Raw genomic sequence first — 22,318 nt, 5'->3', positions numbered from 1 at the left:
TATATGTAATGAAAGGTGATGGAAAGATAGACCAAAAATTAATTGGAAACTAAATAACCTAATCCTAAAGAATGAGTAGGGTTAAACAACAAATCATAGAAACAATCAACAACTTCATTCAAGAGAATGACAATAATGAGACAACTTACCAAATCTTACCAAAACTTACCAAAACTGTAAAAGCAGTTTTTAGGGGGAGTTTTATATCTTTGAATTCCTACATGAAATCAATAGAGAAAGAGGAGATCAGTGAATTGGGCATGCAGCTGAAAAAGTCAGAAAAATAACAAATTGACAATCCCCAAGTAAATACCAAATTAGAAATACTGAAAGCCAAAGGAGAGATTAATAAAATTGAAATTAAGAAAACTATTGAACTAATAAATAAAACCAAGAGTTAGTTTTGTGAAAAAAATCAATGAAATTGATAAACCTTTGGTCAATTTGATTTAAAAAAGAAAGAAGAAAAACAAATTACCAATATCAAAAATGAAAAGGGTGAACTAACCTCCAATGAGGAGGAAATTGTAATGGGACGAGTTTGAGCCAACCCCTGACCATCACAGGACACCACACTGAGAGCCTGCCTAGATAACCTGGGGGCTTGTCAGTAGGGGTGGAACTGGATGGATTTCAGGAGGAAGGGTCTTGTCTTTGTTGGCAACGTGGCAGTTCTTTGTCCAGTTCCGGATGTCCAGTGGAGAAGACACCCATATAAGGAATAGTGTTAGGTGATAAGTTCAATGTATAGGCTTAGGAATGTTCATGTAATTAAGACTATATATGCATGTGAGCTAGCTGGAATAAACGGAGCTCTCACCACCTTGTCTCCTGCCTCATTTCATTACTCACTAGATCAAGGCCTCTTGCTGGACAAGAGCCTTGGGTCGGGGTTTAGGGATCCCCGTAATGGTCTAGGGGAACCCAACAGGAAATCAAAACAATAATTAGAAATCACTTTGCCCAACTGTATGCCCATAAATTCGACAATCTAAATGAGATGGATGATTGTTTTTTAAAATATAAATTGCCCAGATTAACAGAAGAGGAAGTTGAATACCTAAATAACCCCATCTCAGAAAAAGAAATTGAACAAGCCATCAATGAACTCTCTAGGAAAAAAATCTCCAAGCTGGATGGATTTACAAGTGAATTCTATCAAAACATTTGAAGAGCAGTTAATTCCAATACTATATAAACTATTTGGGAAAATTGAGGGGAAAGGAGTCCTACCAAATTCTTTTTATGATACAAATATGGTTCTGATACCTAAAGCAGGAAGAGCCAAAACAGACAAAAAAAAATTATAGACCAATTTCTCTAATGAATATAGATGCAAAAATTTTAAATAAGATATTAGCAAAAAGAATACAGCAACTTATCACAAGAATAATACATTATGATTGAGGGATAGAAGGGAATGGAATAGGATATTCCAGAAGTCAAAGGAACTAGGACTGAAGCCAAGAATCACCTACCCAGCAAAACTGAGTATAATACTTCAGGAGAAAAAATGGTCTTTCAATGAAATAGAAGACTTTCAAATTTTCCTGATGAAAAGACCAGAGCTGGAAAGAAAATTTGACTTTCTAACACAAGAATGAAGAGAACCATAAAAAGGCGAACAGCAAAGAGAAATCATAAGGGACTTACTAAAGTTGAACTGTTTACATTCCTACATGGAAAGACAATATTTATAACTCTTGAAACATTTCAGTATCTGAGCACTGGGTGGGAGTACACATACACACACACACACACACATGCACACACGCACACATACATAGAGACAGAGTGCACAGAGTGAATTGAAGAGGATGGGATCATATACTAAAAAAAAAAAAATGAAATCAAGCAGTGAGAGAGAAATATTGGGAGGAGAAAGGGAGAAGTTATATGGGACAAATTATCTCTCATAAAAGAGGCAAGCAAAAGACTTATTAGTGGTGGGATAAAGAGGGGAGGCAAGAGAAAAACATGAGGTCTACTCTCATCACATTCCACTAAAGGAAAGAATATAATGCACACTCATTCTGATAGGAAAACCTATCTCATAATACAGGAGAGTGGGGGACAGGGGCACAAGCAGGAAGGGGGGGAGGATAGAGGGGAGGGTATGGGGAGGAGAATGCAATACGAGGTCGACACTCATGGGGAGGGAAAGGACCATAAGAAAATAGAAGTAATGGGGGACAGGACAGGATGGAAGGAAATATAGTTAGTCTTATACAACACAACTAGTATGGAAATCATTTGCAAAACTAAACAGATATGGCCTATATTGAACTGCCTGTCTTCCAAGGGGAAGGGGTAGAGAGGGAGGGAGCTAAAGAAGTTGGAACTCAGCGTTAGGACCAAATGTAATGTTCTTACCACTGGGTAACAAGAAACACAGGTTAAGGGGTCAAGAAAGCTATCCGGCCCTACAGGACAAAAGAGAAGATGGAGACAAGGGCAGGGAGGGAGGATAGAGGAGAGAGCAGATAGGTCACAGGGGCAATTAGAAAACTTGGGTCTGGGGGGGTGGGGGGGAAAAAAGGGAGAAAATTTGTAACCCAAAATTGTGTGAAAATAAATGTTAAAAGTTTAATTTAAAAAAAAAACTTTTTTTATATTAAAAAAAAAAAAAAGAATAATACATTATGATCAGGTAGAATTTCTACCAAGAATGCAGGACTGGTTCAATATTAGGAAAACTATTAGCATTATTGATCTTATCAACAACAAAACTAACACAAACCACATGATTATCTCAACAGATGCAGAAAAAGCTTTTGACAAAATACAACACCCATTCCTATTGAAAACACTGGAGAGCATAGGAATAAATGGAACTTTCCATAAAATAATAAGCAGTATCTACCAAAAACCTTCCGCAAGCATTATATGCAATGGGGATAGGCTAGATTCATTTCCAATAAAACAGAAGTGAAAGAAAGATGTCTATTATCACCACTATTATTCAGTATGGTACTAGAAATGTTAGCTGGAGCAATAAGAGAAGAAAAAAATTGAAGGAATTCGAATAGACAAAGAAGAAACTAAATTTTCACTCTTTGTAGATGATATGATGGTGTGCTTAGAGAATCCCAGAGAATCAAGTAAAAACTACTTGAAATGATAAAAAACTTTGGCAAAGTTGCAGCTTCCAAAATAAACCCACATAAATCATTTACATTTCTACATATTATGAACAAAGCCCAACAGCAAGAGATAGAAAGAGGAATTTCATTTAAAGTTACAGTAAACACTATAAAATATCTGGGATTCTACCTGCCAAAACAAACCCAGGCACTATATGAACACAATTACAAAGCACTTTTCCCACAAATAAAGTCAGATCTAAGTGGGAAAACATCAGTTGCTCATGGGTAAGCCAAGGTAATATAATAAAAATGACAATTGTACCTAAATTAATTTACTTATTCAGTGCTATACCAATCAAACTATCAGATAATTATTTTCTAGAGCTAGAAAAAATAATATAAAAATTCATCTGGAAGAACAAAAGGTACAGAATATCAAGGGAATTAATGAAAAGAAATGCTAGGGAAGGTGGCCTAGCCCTACCAGATCTCAAATTGTCTTATAAAGCAGCAATTATCAAAATCACTTGGTACTGGCTAAGAAACAGAGGGGTAGACCAGTGGAATAGGTTAGGTACTCAAGACACAGCAGTCAATGAATATAGCAACCTACTGTTTGATAAACCCAAGGACCTCAGCTTCTGGGATATGAACTCATTGTTTGACAAAAATTGCTGGGAAAACTAGATAACAGTGTGCAGAAACTGGGCCTTGACCAATGCCTGACACCATACACAAGAATAAAGTTCAAATGAGTACATGATCTAGGTATAAAAATTGATACTACAAACAAATTAGTGGAGCAAGGAATAGTGTATTTATCACATTTATGAAGAATGGAGAAGTTCTTGGCCAAACAAGAGACAGAAAACATTATGAAGTGCAAAATGGATAATTTTGATTTCATTAAATTGAAAAGTTTTTGCACAAACAAACCCAATGCAACTGAGATTAAGAGGGAAGCAGAAAACTGGGAAAGAATTTTTGCAACTAGCGTCTGTGATAAAGATCTCATTTCTAAAATAAATAGAGAACTGAGTCAAATGTACAAGAATACAAGTCATTCCCAATTGATAAATGGTCAAAGGATATGAACAGACAGTTTTCAGAGGAAGAAATTAAAGCTATCTATAGTCATATGAAAAAATACTCTAAATCACTATTGATTAGAGAGATGCAAATCAAAACAACTCTGAGGTACCACATCACACCTATCAGATTGGCTAACATGACAAAACAGGAAGATGATAAATGTTCAAGAAAATGTGGGAGAGTTGGAAGACTAATTCATTATTAGTGGTACTGTAAGCTGATCCAACCATTCTGGAGAGCAATTTGGAAGTATGCACAAAGGGCTACAAAAATGCACGTGCCCTTTGACCCAGCAGTCAAAATCGCTTCTAGGACTACATCCCAAACAGATCATAAAAACAGGACAGTCCCATATGTACAAAAATATTTATAGCAGCTCTCTTTGTGGTGGCCAAAAACTGGAAATCAAAGGGATGCCCATCAATTGGGGAATGGTTGAACAAGTTGTGGTATATGAATGGTTTAACACTTGCCAATGTTTCAAGTGAACTGAAACTGTTGGAGCAATTGGCATCGGATATAAATACTCAAGGGACAAAAAAATTAATACCCGAGAATTTTGTTTCTGACATGATGCAATTTTTTGGTCAGTCCACCTCATTGTTTAAATAGTTAGGTCCGTTGTTGTCAGGAGGTGTTGTTATTTTGATTGTTATATGCCTTATACCAGCATGTCTCAAATGTGCCCTACGAACTGGAAAAGATACAATGTGGATGCTTACTGAAAATCAACTCTAGATGAGAGATGTACAAACCCGTGAAGGTCATCGGGTCTAAAACAAAAAGGGGAAGTTGTAAGGGGCGCTGACCGCCACACCATCTGGGACACCACACTGACGGACATCAGGTAAACTGAGTCCATAGCAGGGAAGGGTGAACAAGATGGCGCTGGAAGGGACGACCCCACCCCTGGTTTGTGTTCGTTACTATAGTTTCGGGTTTGTTTGTGTGTGTTACCATGGTTCTTTGGGCTGATTGGCAGAAACTATATAATCAGAGTGCTTGCTTGAATAAATCGGAGTTGCTTCATGACCCGCTCTCCCGCCTCATCTTTTTACTCGAGAGCTCCACAGGAGGACTAGCAGCCTGCTGGCCAGGCATAAGACTTGCTCCTCTCAGTGTGCTATGCTGTTACCATAGCATCAGAGGGGCCTGGAAACTCTTGTATGAACTCATGCTAAGTGGCAGAAGCAGAACCAGGAGAACTTTGTACACAGCAACAACCACAGTGTGCAAGGACTTTTTCTGGTTGATTTGGTCCTTCATAATAATTCAAGGACCTAAAAATTCCCAATGAACTTTTGAGGCAAAATGCCTTCCACATTCAGAGAAAGAACTATGGAAATGAATCACAGAATGAAGTAGACCATTTTCTTTTGTGTAACAAAAAAAATTAATTGGAGACTGAATAATTCCATTCTACACATGGATCAGGTAAAAAACAAATCATAGAAATGATCAATAATTTCATCAAAGATAATGGCAACAATGTAAAAATTTGGAGGATACAGCCAAAACATTGCTGAGGAGATAATTTATATATCTAGGCATTTTCATCAATAAAAAGAAAAAAAACATTACTGAATTGAACATGTAACTCAAAAAACAACCACTGGAAAAAATAAATTTAAAAATGAGAGTAAATAGCATAATAGAAATCCTGATAATTAAAGAAGAAATTAAGAAAATTGAAAGCAAAACAACCACTGAATCCATAAATAAAATTAGGAGGTGGTTAAAAAAATTAAAACAATAAAATTCTAACTAACTTAATTTGGAAAACAGCTAGGTGGAAGAGGGTATAGAGGAGCAGTCCTGGAATCAGGATGACTCATCTTCCTGAATTAAAATCTGGTCTCAGACATTTATTTACCTGAGTGACCCTGGCCAAGTCACTTACCTCTGTTTGCCTCAGTTTCCTCATGTGTAAAATGAACTGAAGAAGGAAATGGCAAACCACTTTATTACCTTTGCCAAGGAAACCCCAGATGGGATCATAAAGAGTCAGATACAACTGAAAAGCAACAAAATTTGATTAAAAAATAAGGTAGACACAATTACCAATGTTAAGAATGAAAAAGATGAATTCACAAACAACGAAGAATAAAATAAATTGTTAGGGACTATTTTCATCAGTTGAATGTCAATAAAATTAAAAACTAAATGAAATAGATGACTATGAAAATAAAAAATATGGATTTGGCCCAATTTGAGTAAAAGAAATTGAATAAGCCCAAAATAATAATAACAATGGTTTCATTTATACAGCATTTTAAGATTTTTAAAGCACTTTACAAATATTATTTCATTTTTATCCTCACCATAATCCTCAGAGGCGCTACATCAGATGAAAAAAAATATGGCTGAGAGTTTAAGAGAGTCACACAGCTAATAAGCGTCTGAGGGTCTGTATGAACTCAGGACACCTGACTCCAGGCCCAGTGTTCTACCCATTGCACCACTCAACTGCATAAGCTCTCTCTCTCTCTCTCTCTCTCTCTCTCTCTCTCTCTCTCTCTCTCTCTCTCTCTCTCTCTCTCTCTCACACACACACACACACACACACACACACAAACACACACACACACACACACGAGGTGAATTTATAAGTAAATTCTATCAAATATTTAAAGAATAGTTCATTTCAATATGACATACACTTTCAAAAACTGAGAAAGAAGGGTATTAACATAATACAAATATCGTCTTGATACCTAGATAAGAGAAAGTTAAAACAGAGGGGTGGAAATTTAGAGAACAACATACCTAATGAACATTGTTGCAAAACTCTCAGGAAGGAGTCTGTAACAACATCTCACAAAGATTATACACTATGACCAGAGGGATTTATGAGTTGTAAATTCATCCCACAATTCTGGAGACCAATTCGGAACTCTGCCTTAAGCAAGCTGGCAGAAGCTATGTATAGAGTAAACACTATACCAAGAAAAGCTCCAAATGGGTATATGATTTAGTCATGAAGACTGAAATCAGAAGCAAATTAGTAGTGCATGGAATAAATTGCCCATCAGATCCATGGGTAGGGGAAGAGTTCATTACCAAGAAAGAGCATCACAGAAGATAAAAATAGATAATTTTGATGCAAATACATAAAATTAAACTTTTTTCACAGATAAAAATAAAACAAGGCACCTAAATTAGATGGCAAGCAGATAAATAGAAAAAAATCTTTGGATCTAGTTGCTTTAATAAAGATCTCATTTTTAAGTAAATGACTCAAATTTATAAGAAAAACAGCTTTTACACAATTGGCAAATGGTCAGATGATATGAACAGGCAGTTTGATCTTCTCAACAATCTTGGCAGATAGGTGCTCTTGTTATCCTCATTTTACATTTAAGGAAAATGAGGCAAACAGAGGTGAAGTCACTTACCCAGAATCAAATAGTTAGTAGATGTCTGAGGCAGAATCTGTCTTGTGACTACAGACCCAAGCTTAATCTGCTTCACCACCTAGTTCCCCCTAAGGACATAAACAAGCACTTTCAGAGGAAAATATCCAAGCTATCAAGAGGAATATGAAACAGGATGCTCTAAATCATTAATAATAAATAATTAGAGAAAGGCAAATTAAAACCACATTCATTAGACTGGCAAAGTTAGCCAAAAAGGTGAAAGATGAATGTTGCCAAAATCAGATCCATCAATGTTGTTGGGACTTTGAACTGAACCAGACATTCTAGAAGGAAGTTTGGAATTAGACCCCAGAAGTATTCAGCTGTGTATACCCTTTGAAACAGAGGTACCAAAACTAGATCTAGACTGCTCCAAAGAAAGTGAAGGAAAAAGGAAAAGGATCCATACATGCAAAAATATTTAAGGTGCCTCTTTTTTAAAAAATTTATTTTTTTATTTTTTCCCAATTTCATGTAAAAATAGTTGTCAACCTTATTATTTTTTTTTAAGTTTGAGTTGCAAACTCTCTCCCTCCCTTTCTCTCCTACCCTCTCCTTGAGGAAACAAGCAATTTGATACAGATTACACATGTATAATCATGCGAAACATATTTCTATTAGTCAGGTTGTAAAAGAAAACAAGCACAAAAAAGAAAAAGAGAGTTTAAAAAAGTACTCTTCAAAAAAAGTATTCTTCAGTGTGCAGACTTCCATCACTTCTTTCTTTGAAAGTGAATGGCATTTTTTATCATAACTTCTTCAGAATTATCTAAGTCTTTCACAGCTGATCATCACACAATATTGCTGTTACTGTATACAGTGTTCTCCTAGTTCTGTTCATTTCACTTTGCATCAGTTCATGTAAGTCTTCCCAGGTTTTCTGAGAGCATCCTGCTCATTATTTCTTATAGCACAACTGTATCCCATCACAATCATATACCATAACTTGTTCAACCATTTACCAATTGATGGACATCCCCTCAATTTTCAATGCTTTGCCACCACAAAATGAGTAGAGTAGCTCTTTTTAAACTAGCAAAGACTTGAAAACTGAGGGGGTACCCATCAGTTGAACAATGGCTTGAACAAGTTTTGGAATATAACTGTGCTGTGAGAATGGGATGGTTTCAGAGAAACCTGAAAAGACTTGTATGAACTAATGTACAGTAAAGCAAGCGAAACCAGGAGAACAATTTAGACAACAGCAATAATACTTTAAAGATGATCCAAATTTGAAAGTGTGAGGAACTCTAATCAGCACAATGACCAAGCATGATTCTATAGGATGAGTGATGCAACAGGCACCCACCTTGTGATAGACAGGTGATAGAATCAGAGTGCAGATATTTATCTACATACATATACATATACATTTGTATATATATATATACATATATATATATATATATATACATATGGACAGTACAAAGGTATAAATTTGTTTTGCTTAACTATACATGTTTCTAATAGAGGTTTTGTTTTCTTGCTTTCTCAGTGGGAATTGGGGTGAGGTGAAGAGGGGAGAAGATGAATCTTCATGAAAACATAATAAAATTTCAATTTTCTAAAGAGTTGATAGGGTAAAAAGTAAAAAGACAACAAAGAATGTGGAGACTCACCAAAGGGGCTACCAAATATCCCTTTTCCCTTCCCCTGCCAGGGAAAGGGTCACACTCAAGAGACTACACCCTAAGCAATTCACTTCAAACTAGGGGGCATCCCCATGCTAATTTCTTGACAGAAATGGTTCAGTTTTGTTTCAATTTCAGTGGAGTCAGGCCCAGGATTTCCTCAAACCATCACTGCTATCTGTTGATCCAAATATACCTCTAGGTAATCCCAGGTTAAGCTGGCATCTGCAATAGAGAATAAAAAACTAACAAACAAACCCCAAATTTGAGGGAGAGGATTTCCTTCTAACCTCAGAATCCTATCCTTATCATTAACTGTCTTCATATAGGTTACCTCCAGTATCACATTTCCAATTTTTTATTAGATATCTAAACTGGATGTCAGGTAGACATCCAAAATGCATCATATGCAGAAATGAACTCATTATCTTGTCCCCAAAACCCTCCTATCTTCCCAACATCCCTGTTATTGTCAAGGGCACCGTCATTCTCCCAGTCATCCAGGCTTACAACTTAGGCATTATTCATTCTCTCTCATCCCCCTTATCCAATCTGTTGGCAAATCTTGTCATTTCTGCCTTTCTTACATCTCTCTCCAGAAGAATCTAGTGAAAGTTGTACATATCCACCAGGACAAAGTAGGAAGCTGAGACCTTTGGGAATTGCCTCATCTCTGGACTTAAAAGTACCAAATGAGTTGTCCCAGTCATATTGAAAGGAAAGAAACTGGGGGACCGATCAGGCACCTGGAACCTCCATCTCCTCCCTTTTCTAGCAGGTTGACTGGAAGAGGAAGGATGCGGCTTCAAAGCACCCTGCCCCTAGACACTATACCTCCTCCACAATCACCCACCATTATTAGCAAAGCCCTGATCACTTAAGCCCTAGATCTACTTCTACTTTTCAGCCTTCTCTCTTATTTCTCTACCGGACTTCCATAAAAATGATCACTTTCTGCCTCAGCCCAAACCTATGCCCTGAATACTATGGATGAATCAACATGCCTCTGACAGGTGAGAGATCTTGAGCAAATGATCTAACCTCTCTGAGCCTGTTATCTTTAATCAGTCAATAAATAAGTCAACAATTATGTATCATGTCTACTGCATGTCAGGCACTGGGCTAGGCACTTCTGATCCAAGTTCCAAGTATGAAACTCAAAATGAGGTTACATTCTAATAGGAAAGGCAACAAGTAAGTATATTACTCTATATACCATAAGCACAGGAGAAAGAAATACAAACATGCACAAAATAGTTAAACACAAAGTAGTTTGGAACTGAGAGCACTAAAGGCCTAGAACCATTAAGACTAAAATTAAAATCTAGCCTCAAACACTTACTAGCTGTGTGACTGAGCAAGTTGCTTAACCTCTGCCTGCCTCAGTTTCCTCATCTATAAAATGAGGATAATAATGTCACCTACTTCATAGGGTTGTAGTGACAATCACATGAGACAATATTTGAGAAGTGTTTGGCAAATCTTAAAGCACTGCAAAATGCTATGTGTTATAAATGCTAACTTCATTGTGAAAGGTCTCATCCCTTAAGGAGTGTGGTCTGGTAGAAAAGCAAGCTGTATCTGGAGTCGGAAGACTCCCACATAAGTTTTATGTTTAGCAAAGTAAACTGAGGCCCAGAGAGGATCAATGATTTGCCCAAGGCTGTACAACTACTAGAGTCTGAATTAGAACCCAAGTCCTTCCTCTCTGGCTCCAAATCCCTCTGTTTTCTCAAAGAATGAAGGCTTTCCCAATTGCCTGGCTGTTAGCGCACCTTTGCATGCACTAGCAAAACCACTCTGTGTTTAAATACTTTGTATACGTGTTATTTATTTCTCACTAGATTTGATATAAATATTTCTATTTTCAGTCTTTGAGAGCAGAGATGGTTTCAAGCCCAGAGATTCTTTCCACTCCCCAGTCAATCTTTCTACTCTGTGGGGGGAGAAATGGAGAAAAACAATGTCAAATCCCAGCTCGACCCCTTATGAGCTGTTCAGCTTTGGGCAAGTCACTCACCCTCTATGGTTCTCAGTGGTCTCATTTGTAAAAAGAGGGAGTTGGGTTGGATGACCTTGAAGGTCCCTTCCCCCTTTAAATTGAAGATTGTCTATGATCTATAACAGAGGTCCAATGAAGTTCACAACAGTGCTGGGGAAACCAGATTAAAATGCAAATGGTAAATATTTAACAAAATAAAAAAAATACACTACAACATAGTTAATATTATTATATATTTTTCTAATTCAATACGCAGCAGGCTGAGATCTTTACCAGGGCTGACACCAATGATCTAGAAAATGAGAGCAAAAAGCATTCTGGTACAATAGGAAAACCACTGGGCTTGAAGGACCTGGGTTTGAAACCTGTTTCTACTATTTACTACCTACATATTCTTGAGCAAGTCTCTTGGCCTCTCCAAGTCTCAGCTTGTTCATCTGAAAAAAGAATGAGTGGTAGACTTAATGACCTGTGCAGTCTATTTCAGGGTTAAATCTATGATCCTATGAGCCAACTCTTCCACCTTCATAAATACATCTCATTCTAGGAGATAAGGATCTTCTCCTGTGAATTGTTAACAGCCCCAAATATCTTGAATGCCTTCTTGAAATGGCTTGGAGGGAAAGAGGTGGTGTACATTGGAGAATAATCCACGAATATCTTCTTTGGTGCCCTTCCTATCAGCATCTGTAGAAAGAGGAGATTCTTCAGTTGAAATGATTTTAAAAGCCATTGGGGAATCCCAGGCTCATCCCCCAGGGCTAAATTTCTAAGGATATAAATTAGACCCTAGCGAAAGAAGGGTTATTGGCCAAAGAAGAAAAATGACAGACTTCAGGATCATGCTTCCTCTGCTCTTTCTGGGACTGATTGAGGTTAAAGCTACTAACAACCAAGGACTGTCTTATTTTGACGCCCTAACAATTGCTGTCACATATTTCAATGAAGAGACTAACGAGACAAATTCCTTTTGGTTAACTGCAGCTGAGCCCCAGCCTCACTGGGTGAGTACTTGGGAGGAACAAGAAGAGAGAACTGGGAACTGGGAACTGGACTCTGGCACAGAGTTCCATGATTACAGGTCTAGGGATAGAGGGGACCTTAAAGGGATTCTTAGGGGAGAGGGTGGTCAGGGATAGATTTCAGGGAGTCTATAAATTTGAATGAGAAAAACAATATGTTCACTGACCTTGGATTTCCTTTGTAATCTTATGTAGTTTATTTTGTGCATTTAAAAATATTTTTCTCAGAAGGATACCATAGGCTTCCCTAAACTGTCAAAGAGGCCTATGAGACACATCTCTTGCTCTAGCCCAATCCCCTTTATTTTACAGACAAGGAAACTGAGTTCCAAAAAGCTCAAATGACATATTGGGTCACTCAGATAAGCATTAGAAGTGGAATTTGAACCCCAGGTTCTCAGATTCCAAAGTCACTGACCAGTTCTTTTGTACTGTAAGATACAAAATGGAATAGAGGCAGAGTCCCTGATCTGGAAATAAGAATAATTGTTACTTTTTTCTATAGTGTTTCCCTCTTGACAAGATACCTTGCATTTACCTGCCCTCCTAATGTAACCCCTGAGATATGAGCAATAGACTGGGATCAGGACCCCTGCTTTACAGAGAGGAAACTTAAAGTACTCAATGGTCATGCAGGTAGTAATGAAGAGATCCAACATTTGAACACAAGTCTCCTGACTACAAATTTAGTGACTCAGAGAGGCTAGAGCTAGAAGCAACCTCAGAGATCTTCTAGTCTGAGGCTTTCCTTTTACAGATGAGAAAACTGAAGCCAAGATGGTGGATATTCAGGCGTTATGGGAAAGAACCAAGATTTACTCTTCCATCAGGGCCTAGTGATCTTTCTCCTACATAGCAGCTGCCTGGTGAATCCAGTTTAATTCCTTAATTGTCCATCTCAGGGTGGGAAGGCAGCAAATCATAGAAAGTGGAAGGTGGCTATGGGCCCTTCTCCAGTGGCCTCTATTAGCATAATTCCCAATGGCAGATTCTAGTCCCCACTCAGGCACAGATTGGTAATAGGTTCTTGTGCAAGTTCTTTTTTACTTTTTAAGATATGTTCCCTTCTATAACAACCCAATCAGGTCAAATTAAGAAACTTTTATTCAGCACCTACTGTGTGTCAGGCACCACGCTAAGTGCTGGTAGAGATTACAGACAGTTCTCACTTCCCTGAGTGGCCGGATTAGTTTATGCAGCCCATTCCCTCCCCAGGGGAGCTGGGGTGGCTCCACCCTCTCCAGGGCTCTACCCTTCCTAAGTTACAGGGGCTTAGGGCACCGCAGCAGGATGGGTATCAGTGCCTGGGGATCCCCACCCCAACCTGCTACCTCCTTCCCACACCCACCCAACATGCAACCCCAGCCTGAGCACCTTCAGCGCCTGGGGCAGAGGACCTCTCCCTAAGAGGAGGCCACCCCATCCCCACCTCCAGCCACAGCTGGACCCAAATTTAGGGGACAAAACTCTTTGTATTATGCCCTCCTCCCATTTATAGACGAGGATACTGAGATACGGGGAAAAAAAGGAAATGAGGAAAAACTGGCTAATAAACTCTCCCAGCACTGGCAGTCTTCAAGCAGAAGCAGACTGGCCTCTGCTCAGGGAGGCTGCAGAGGATGTTTCTCTGCAGTTTGGCTTAAATCACCTCTGAGGACGCTCCTAAATCTGGGTCCGTGACTTGTTGAAGGTCTTAAACATATGAAGAGACAGAGCAGACATTAGAACCTGAGTCCCATAGTTCAATGAGCTTCTCAAGAGAGCAGACTGAGTACCTACCCCTTCCCTACTGTAACATTGTGAGGGTAAAAGGGGACTTGGAGACAGCTGACAAATGCCTTGAATTGTTCTCCTCCTGGTGTCTAGAACAACACGTCCAGAGAACCGCACTATCTGAGTTTTACTGCCAAAGAGACCAACTGCCAGACGACAGAAAACCTCACCCCTATCACATGTGCCTTCAAAAAAAATGGGGTAAGAGTCACATTTCTCCTCCACCCTTTCGAATCCCCTCTCCGCTTCCCCTGCCTTCCCTCCAAACTCACTTCTTTCTCCCTCTGCCTGCCTCCTCCCTGCCTCCTCCCTGTCTCTCTCTCTCTCTCTCTCTCTCTCTCTCTCTCTCTCTCTCTCTCTCTCTCTCTCTCTCTCTCTCTCTCTCTCTCTCTCCCCTCTCTCTCTCTCTCTGTCTCTCTCTCTGTCTCTCTCTCTGTCTGTCTGTCTCTCTGTCTCTCTCTGTCTCTCTTTCTCTCTGCTCCTCCCTCCATTTCCCTCTGTCTCTTCCTGTCTGTCTTAGTCTCTCCCTTCTGTCTACTCTCTCTCCTCTTCCTTTCTCCCCCTCATTTCTCCTCTTCTCTTCTCTTCTTTCCATCTTCTATTTTAACATTAAATGAAATACTTACAGCATTTATTAACATAAGCAATTATATTAGTAATAGTAATAAGACCTCTGAAAGTTCTGAAGCAGATTAAAATATAACTTGAAAATATTTAACAAAATAAATTAAAAAAACAATAGATAGGTAGTTATATTTTATAACTGTCAATAGAAGGCCCATATGGATTCTTAAGTATGACTTAGTGGTCCCCATTTCTTTTTCAGTCTGATACCACTGGGCTACATGAACCCCAAGGTCCCTTCCAACACTAAGTCATAGGATTCTAATGTGGTAAGCAGGGAGACAAGAGTCCTGGGGACCTATAATTGGGGGTAGGATGTAAAAGAGGAGTGGAGCATGTGTGGACCCTGTATTTCCCATTTTCCCCATGTGATTGAAGCCTAAAGCTTCCATACCAATCTCTCTCTCTCTCTCTCTCTCTCTCTCTCTCTCTCTCTCTCTCTCTCTCTCTCTCTCTCTCTCTCTCTCTCTCCCCCTCCCCCCCATTCTCTGCAGAAGGAGAAATACTGTCAGGGAGTAATCAAGGCCATCAATGAGGAGGAAGCTAACGTGTGGGTCAAATGTGTGCCCCTAGCAAGTCGGGCGGTAAGTGGTCCCCGATGCCATTCTTGGCCCTAGAGCAGCAAGTAGAGCAGTCCAATAGGGATAGGGAAGGGGCAATTGGGAAAATGCTCAAATCATCAGCTATAATTAATCAATTAACAAATGTGTTTTGGTGGTGAACACTAAACCTGGGTTTGATTCCCGCATATGCCACTGATTGTCTGGATTACTTTGGGCAAGTCATTTAACTTTTTCTAAGCCCTCAGTTTCCTCATCTGTCAAATGAGGGTGTTGGACCAAATAATTTCTTGTACCAAATCTCATACGCAGTAAGAAACCCGGAAATGTGAAGGGCTGGATGATCATTACAGACAAAATAGATAGGAGTCCAAAGGATGAAAACAGAGGTGTGGGCTGGAAGGTTTGGGGAAGAAGGAGGATTTGAACTGTCTTGAAGTAGAGAGTACAACCCAGTATGACAAACATTTGTTAAACACCTGCTGCATAGAAAATGCAGTTAAAACTGTAGGCAGTGGCGTTAGAAAATTTAGATTAGACTAAGTCCCTGGTCTCATGAAGTTTATAGTTTGGAAGGGGGACAAAACCATAAGATGATACAAGTGGATGAGAAAGAGATGAAACAGAGTCCCTAAAACAGCTTTTTGAGGTGGTAAAGAATTAGAAATTGAGGGGATGTCCATCAGTTGAGGAATGACTGAACAAGTTATGGCATTGAATGTAATGGAATACTATTGTGTTATAAGAATGATGAGCAAGATGATTTCCGAAAAACCTAGGAAGATTTCTATGAACTGATGAAAGCTGAAGTGAGCAGAATCAGGAGTTTATTGTACACAGTAACAGCAATATTGTAGGATGATCAATAGTGAATGGCTTAGCTCTTCTGGGCAGTACAGTTATCCAGGACAGTTCTGAAGGATTTATGATGAAAAATGCTATTGACCTGCCGAGAAAGAACTGATGAAATCTGAATTCAGATCAAACATACTTTTTTTACTTTATTTTACTTGGTTGGTTGGTTTGTTTTTTGGTCTGTCTTCTTTTGCAGCATGGTTAATATAGAAATAAGTTTTGCAGGACTACATACAGATAATTTATACCTAATTGCTTACTTTCTCAAGGAGTAGGCAGAAAAGGGAGGCAGGAAGAGAATTTGGAACTCAAAATCTTAAAAAACAAGTGTTTAAAAAATCTTATATATTATTGAGAAAGAAATAATATGACGCAGAAGCAGAGAGCACACTATCCTAGGAAAGGCAGAATCCTTAGAGGTTCCAATACTACAAATTCCTAAATTCCAACTACAGGTTCACCAAAGAGTAATTTCCACAGAAGCAAAGTAGAATCAAAAAGAACCTTGGTCTGGGAGTCAAAAGCCCTGGGTTCCAGTCCTACTTTAGATGCTTATTAGCTCTGTGACTCTAAACAGGTGACTTCCTCCTCTGAGCCAGTTTCCTCATCTGGGAAATAGGGACAATAGCATTTCCACACCTCCCTCACTAGGTTTGTAAAACTAGGGAAATGGGAGTTATTACCACTATCCTCAAAATATGAAACCTCAATTCTTTATCCTGCAGGCTGTCTGAGCCAAAAGAGGGATCCTTGAATTACTGGAAAATGTCACGAAGACAATGGTAAATGAGGCAGTTAAAACGGGTGTTTCTGCAGTTCTTGAAAAGAACAATGTATCTCCTTCTGAGAATAACCAATAAGGAGTATTGCACCTGATGTTACAAAGGTCTGAGTTCAAATCCATCCTCAGACACTTACTAACTGTGCAATCCTGGACAAGACACTTAGCCTCTGTTTATCTCATTCTACTCAAAAGTCCATTAGAGAAAATATTGGCACCTACATCCCAGGGCTGTTGTGACAATCCAATGAGATAACATTGGTGCTGGATAAATGCTCATAGCCTTTCTTGCCTTTATATGTAAATAAAGATGTCATTTTGGAACCCAGTCTGGTATTTGGGGGTTTTTTGCTTGTTTTCATTTCCCCTTTGAAAACATAGTAACTTATTTTCTTTGTCCTTTATGGAGTACCTTCACATGATCTCACATGATCCTTGCCAGGAGATTAAGCAAGATGGTGAGGCCAGGAGAGACCTGGCCAAATGAGAGCTAGTTGAAAGAACTGAGGAATTTTAGTCTGAAGAAGGAAAAACTTTCTGGGAATGAGATTCTTGTCTTCAATGATCTGAAGGGTAGTCATGATGGATTAGACTTGCTGTCCTTGACTCTCCTCAATGGGGAGAAATTATAGAGAGGAGGGTCTGGGCTAGATGGAAAGAAAAATCTGGAAATTAGAACTATCTCAAAAAATCATTGGTTGTCTTATAGGTAAAGAGTTCCTTATCAAAGAAGGTCTTTAAATGGAGACTGGATGCCTGCTAGTCTACACTGCTGTAAAGGGGAGGAGAGTGTGGACTAAGCTGATTTATGAGGTCCAGCGCAAGTAGGCAGAACAGGGATGATTGTCCCATTTTATAGATGAAACAGGCAAGTCCTGGAAAACTTTTCATAAGCAATTTGCTTTAGCAAAGGAGATGAGGACTTTCCATAGTACTGTAAGTACTGTACTATTTAGTATATAGCACACGGTACATAAGTATTACAAATACTGTAAGGAGGGAGTTGGCTAGCAAGGTGGCAGAGCATAGGCAACAACTCTTGCAACTCTCCCAATATTCACCTACAAAAAACTTCAAATTAAATTCTGGAGAGGCAGAGTCAACAAAAGGTCAGGGTGAGGCATGGCAGGAGAAGTCTGTGACACCAGGATAGAGGCCTGTCCAGAGGACATTCAGCGGCAACACCAGCTATGGTCCTTGGAAGTGTCTGTGGCACCAGAAGCTGCAGCATATTCAGGAGCTCTCAGTCTAGCAAAAGTGAGGGGACTGGGCAACTGATCATAAAGAGATTACGGGACCCTGTTGAAGAACAGTTTCCATACCTCTCCCCAGATCACACCACCTTGGATTCACTCAGAACTGGAACCTGAATAGAAAACTTGGCATTCAAATACAAGACTCAAAAGAAGCTTTAAAAAGGTAAATATAAAAGAGAAAATCATAATTGATTCAATAAGATTAAACTGACCTTCCTATATGGAAAGATGATATATGGAATGCCTAAGAACTTTATATTATTACAGCAGTCAGAAGGAGTTTATAGAGACAACTAGGTGGTACAGTAGACAGAGTGCCTAACCTGGAGTCAGGAGACTCATCTTTCTGTGTTCAGATTTGGCCTAGCTCTGTGACCCTGGGCAAGTCACTCAACCCTGTTTGCCTCAGTTTCCTCATCTGTAAAATGAGCTTGAGAAAGAAATGGAAAACCACTCAGGTCACTTTGCAAAGAAAAACCTACATGGGGTCACTAAGAGTCAGACACAAGTCAAAGTGATGAGGATCAGGAAAGATATAGGAGCCCCAAAAGTGGAGTTCCCTGGCAAGCTAGTCTGGAGAGAATTCATGAACTCAAGCAGTCTTAAGTTAAGTAGGTAAAAAGTTTATTGTTATGCTTTTCAGGGGGCAAGAGCTCTTATGGGACCTGAGATTTAAAAGGGGTTTTAGGTGAAGTTTATATAGATTATTCTATAGTAAAACATGTGCCAGAAATGCTAATTAGGTGATTCAGGGAGGAATTTGGGAGTGGTTAAGGAGTGTGTTCATCCTTCACTGCCGAAGAAGACCACGCCATCAGAGAAATGATGACATGCCTTTCACTTGACTTTGTTTTGAGTGAGGGAGGGCTGTGCAGGTCACCAGCCTCACTTCTGAATCCAGTGACCAGATAGTCATCAGGATAACTGGAGATGACCCAGGGTGAGGCAATTGGGGTTAAGTGACTTGCCCAAGGTCACACAACTAGTGAGTGTCAAGTATCTGAGGTGAGATTTGAACTCAAGTCCTCCTAACTCCTGCACTGGTGCTCTATCCACTGCACCACCTAGCTGCCCTAATTAAGGAGTGATTATTTCTTAAAGGAACACTCCCTTTTAGTATCTACTGAACAGGTATTTTACTCACAGTTCATCAGGAAATAGTCCAAGGGGTGCTACATGGAAGTGTGGTTTTAGGTCTGAAACTTCCCTAAATCAACTAACTAATAGTCAGGACTAACTAAATAATTCCCAGGCTGCTCTCATCAATGTCTTGTTAGACAAGATAAATGCAACGGAGTAAACATAAATCTAGGATATATGTGATATGTCAGTGAGTAGTAAATGTCATTATAACCCAGTACACAGTCAGTTCAGCCAGTACACAGCTGGTTCAAAATAATAAATTCTATAGGTGCAGCTGGCTACTGTATCAGGAAAAGAGAGAGTGGTTTTTGCTGGAGCAAGTTGTCCTTGGGCTGGAGAAGAAGTGCCTGAGAAAATGTTTTGAGGTTAGGGAGAAATGTGACTTTGAAAGAGAAATGTGATTTTAGAATTGGGGTCCAGGTACAGGCACCCAAGCACCCCATCAGAAGTGCTGAACAACCACAACAGGGCCAGAAAATATGAGTGGAAATCAATTATGTTGGGATGATCTCAAAAAAAAAATGAAGAGTGAGAAAGAGGGAGGCCCTAGGAGAACGGGTAGGTAGAGAAAGAATGGGGGAAATTATTTCACATGTAAGAAGTGGGCAAGGAAGAGCTTTTACACTAGAGGGGAAAAGGAGTGGGGTGGCAGGCAACAAGGCAAGGAAAGAGGAATACACCAAGGCGGGGACAGGCAGAGGAAGAACAGGGAAAAATATATCATGTAATTGTGGTAAACAGTTAGAAGTATATACAGAGGGAGGTTTGGGGAGTAGATGACGCTTGAACTTTACTCTTTTCTGAATTAATCAAAGGAAGGGAACACACACACACACACACACTAAATTAGATATAGAAATACTCTTCATTCAACAAGGAAACAGGAGGGAAAGAGAACAAAGGAAAGGAGAATTATTTGGAGGGTATTCAAATTTCTTATCTGGGTGAGGCAAGATCAGGCCTTGAAGAAAAGTAGAGAAATAGCTGGTGATAAAGACTGCTGCTGATTTCATGGAGCAAAAGAGTATGTAGTAAATTAGCAGCGAGCTGATGATCCAACTACCCTCCAGCACAAAAAGGAGCTTTAGGCTGTAACCGCTTGTCTTCCTCTGATAGGATCACTCAGGAGATGTGAGCATCCCTCAGGCTTCTTCATTCTCAGTGGGGGCTGCACAGGGAGGCTACTGAAGACCTTCCATGGCTGCGGGGGACCAAGAGAAAAAACACACAACTACTTTGCCTCTCTTAATGTATTGCATCTCCTCAGTGATTTCAATAATTCCATTTCCTTAGGGGGTCTATGTGCCTGCTGATGTTCCCTGTGTTATTGATTCAGAAGTAGCAGGTGAGGGCACAAACACACAGACATACACACCTACATCCTTCTCTCTTCCTCCAATAAATAGTTGAGGATTGGTGATAGAATGGAAGGAGCAATCTTAGTGGGGCAGAGTTGGTGGTAAGAATAGGTGCATGGAGAAGAGTAAGGACACATTGTGGTTCTCAGTGGCACTGTTGGAGGCCCTGTGGTCCTACCCAGGGTTTGCGGTTGTCTAGCTCTAAGTGGCACACACAGGTCATTCAGCAGGTAGTACAATTTGTCTAGCGTTTCTATAGCAAGAACTAAATAGGTGTCAGCAAACTGCTGTCCTATGCCACTACATTTAAAAGACAACTACAACTAACTTCTCCTTGACTTCCCTCAGTCCATAGCTCTAGCAGTAAGGACAGGTCAAGTCTCCAAGATGTCAACTTCCTTACATTCCTTACATGTCTTTGGGGCCTCTCTGGTCCTGAAAACAGAAATTCCTTAAATTCCTTAGTCAGTAAAGGGAGTCATGAGACCCGAGGAGTTGATGGCAGAAAAAGTGTTCGGGGACTTTCCCGGAAAGACTGTGATCACAATTTGTAAATCATTTTTAATAATATTTTATTCTCCTCCTAAGTGCATGAAAAGACAGTTTTTACATTCATTTTTTAAAATTTTTGAGTTCCACATTTTTTCTCTCTCCCTTACCTCCAGTGTCACATTGTCTCAAGTCATTTGAAGAGATTCTCTGACTCAGAAGGTAGAAGCTTGTCTCAACAGCATCCTGGGTCATCTCCAGTCATCCTGATGAATATCTGGTCACTGGATTCAGATGGCTCTGGAGGAGAAGTGAGGCTGGTGACCTGCACAGCCCTCCCTCACTCAAAACAAAATCAAGTCCAAGTCATGTCACCATTTCTCTGATGGCATGATCTTCTTCGGCAACGAAGGACAAACACAACAACAATATAGAAGTAAGATTTGAATGACTTCACATCTGTAATCTATATCAAACTGCTTACTTTCTCAAGGAGGGGGGTAGAAAAAGGAGGCCGGGAGAGAATTTGGAACTCAAAATCTTAAAAACAAGTATTGAAAAAAATCTTCCATATAAATGAGAAAAAAATAATATGACACAGAGAGAGAGAGAACACACTATCCTAGGAAAGGCAGAATCCTTAGAGGTTCCAATACTGCAAATTCCTAAATTCCAACTACAGGTTCACCAAAGAGTAATTTCCACAGAAGCAAAGCAGAATGTATCAGAAAGAGCCTTGGTCTGGGAGTCAAAAGCCCTGGGTTCCAGTCCTGCTTAGATGCTTATTAGCTATATGACTCTAAACAGATGACTTCCTCCTCTGAGTCAGTTTCCTCTTCTGGGAAATAGGGGCACGGAAATGGGACTTGTTACCGCTATTCCCAAAATACTAAACTTCTCTCTGCTTTATCCTGCTGGCTGTCCGAGACAAAAGAGGGATCCCTGAATTACCGGAAAATGTCATGAAGACAATTGTAAATGAGGCAGTTAAAACAGGTCTTTCTCAACTTCGAAAAAACAAGCAGTAATCTGCTTCTGAGGATAATCGATAGGCAAAACCGTGCCTGACGTTACAAAGACCTGAATTCAAATCTGTCGTCACACGCTGACTAACTGTGCAGTCCCGGACAGGTCTCTCACCCTCTATTTATCTCACTTTTATCAAATGTGAAATAGAGAATATCAGCACCTTCCTCCCAGGGTTGTTGTGACGATCCATTGAGAAAACAT

General features: G+C 39.6%; 1 protein-coding gene across 1 annotated transcript; it reads left to right on the top strand.

Annotated features, from left to right (window-relative positions):
- Positions 1 to 12,051: 12,051 nt before the first annotated feature.
- On the top strand, positions 12,052 to 17,129 carry LOC140498163 (cathelicidin antimicrobial peptide-like). Its single transcript, XM_072599462.1, has 4 exons — positions 12,052 to 12,231; positions 14,116 to 14,223; positions 15,220 to 15,230; positions 16,804 to 17,129. Exons 1-4 carry the CDS (start codon positions 12,052 to 12,054, stop codon positions 16,919 to 16,921), a joined length of 417 nt encoding a protein of 138 aa, XP_072455563.1. The 3' UTR covers positions 16,922 to 17,129.
- The last annotated feature ends 5,189 nt before the right edge of the window (positions 17,130 to 22,318 follow it).

The sequence above is a fragment of the Notamacropus eugenii genome, chromosome 1 (genome assembly GCF_028372415.1).
Source record: "Notamacropus eugenii isolate mMacEug1 chromosome 1, mMacEug1.pri_v2, whole genome shotgun sequence".
NCBI classification, from domain to species: domain Eukaryota; kingdom Metazoa; phylum Chordata; class Mammalia; order Diprotodontia; family Macropodidae; genus Notamacropus; species Notamacropus eugenii.
Note: the sequence above shows the minus strand (reverse complement) of the source record. Positions and strands in the feature narration are given on the sequence as shown.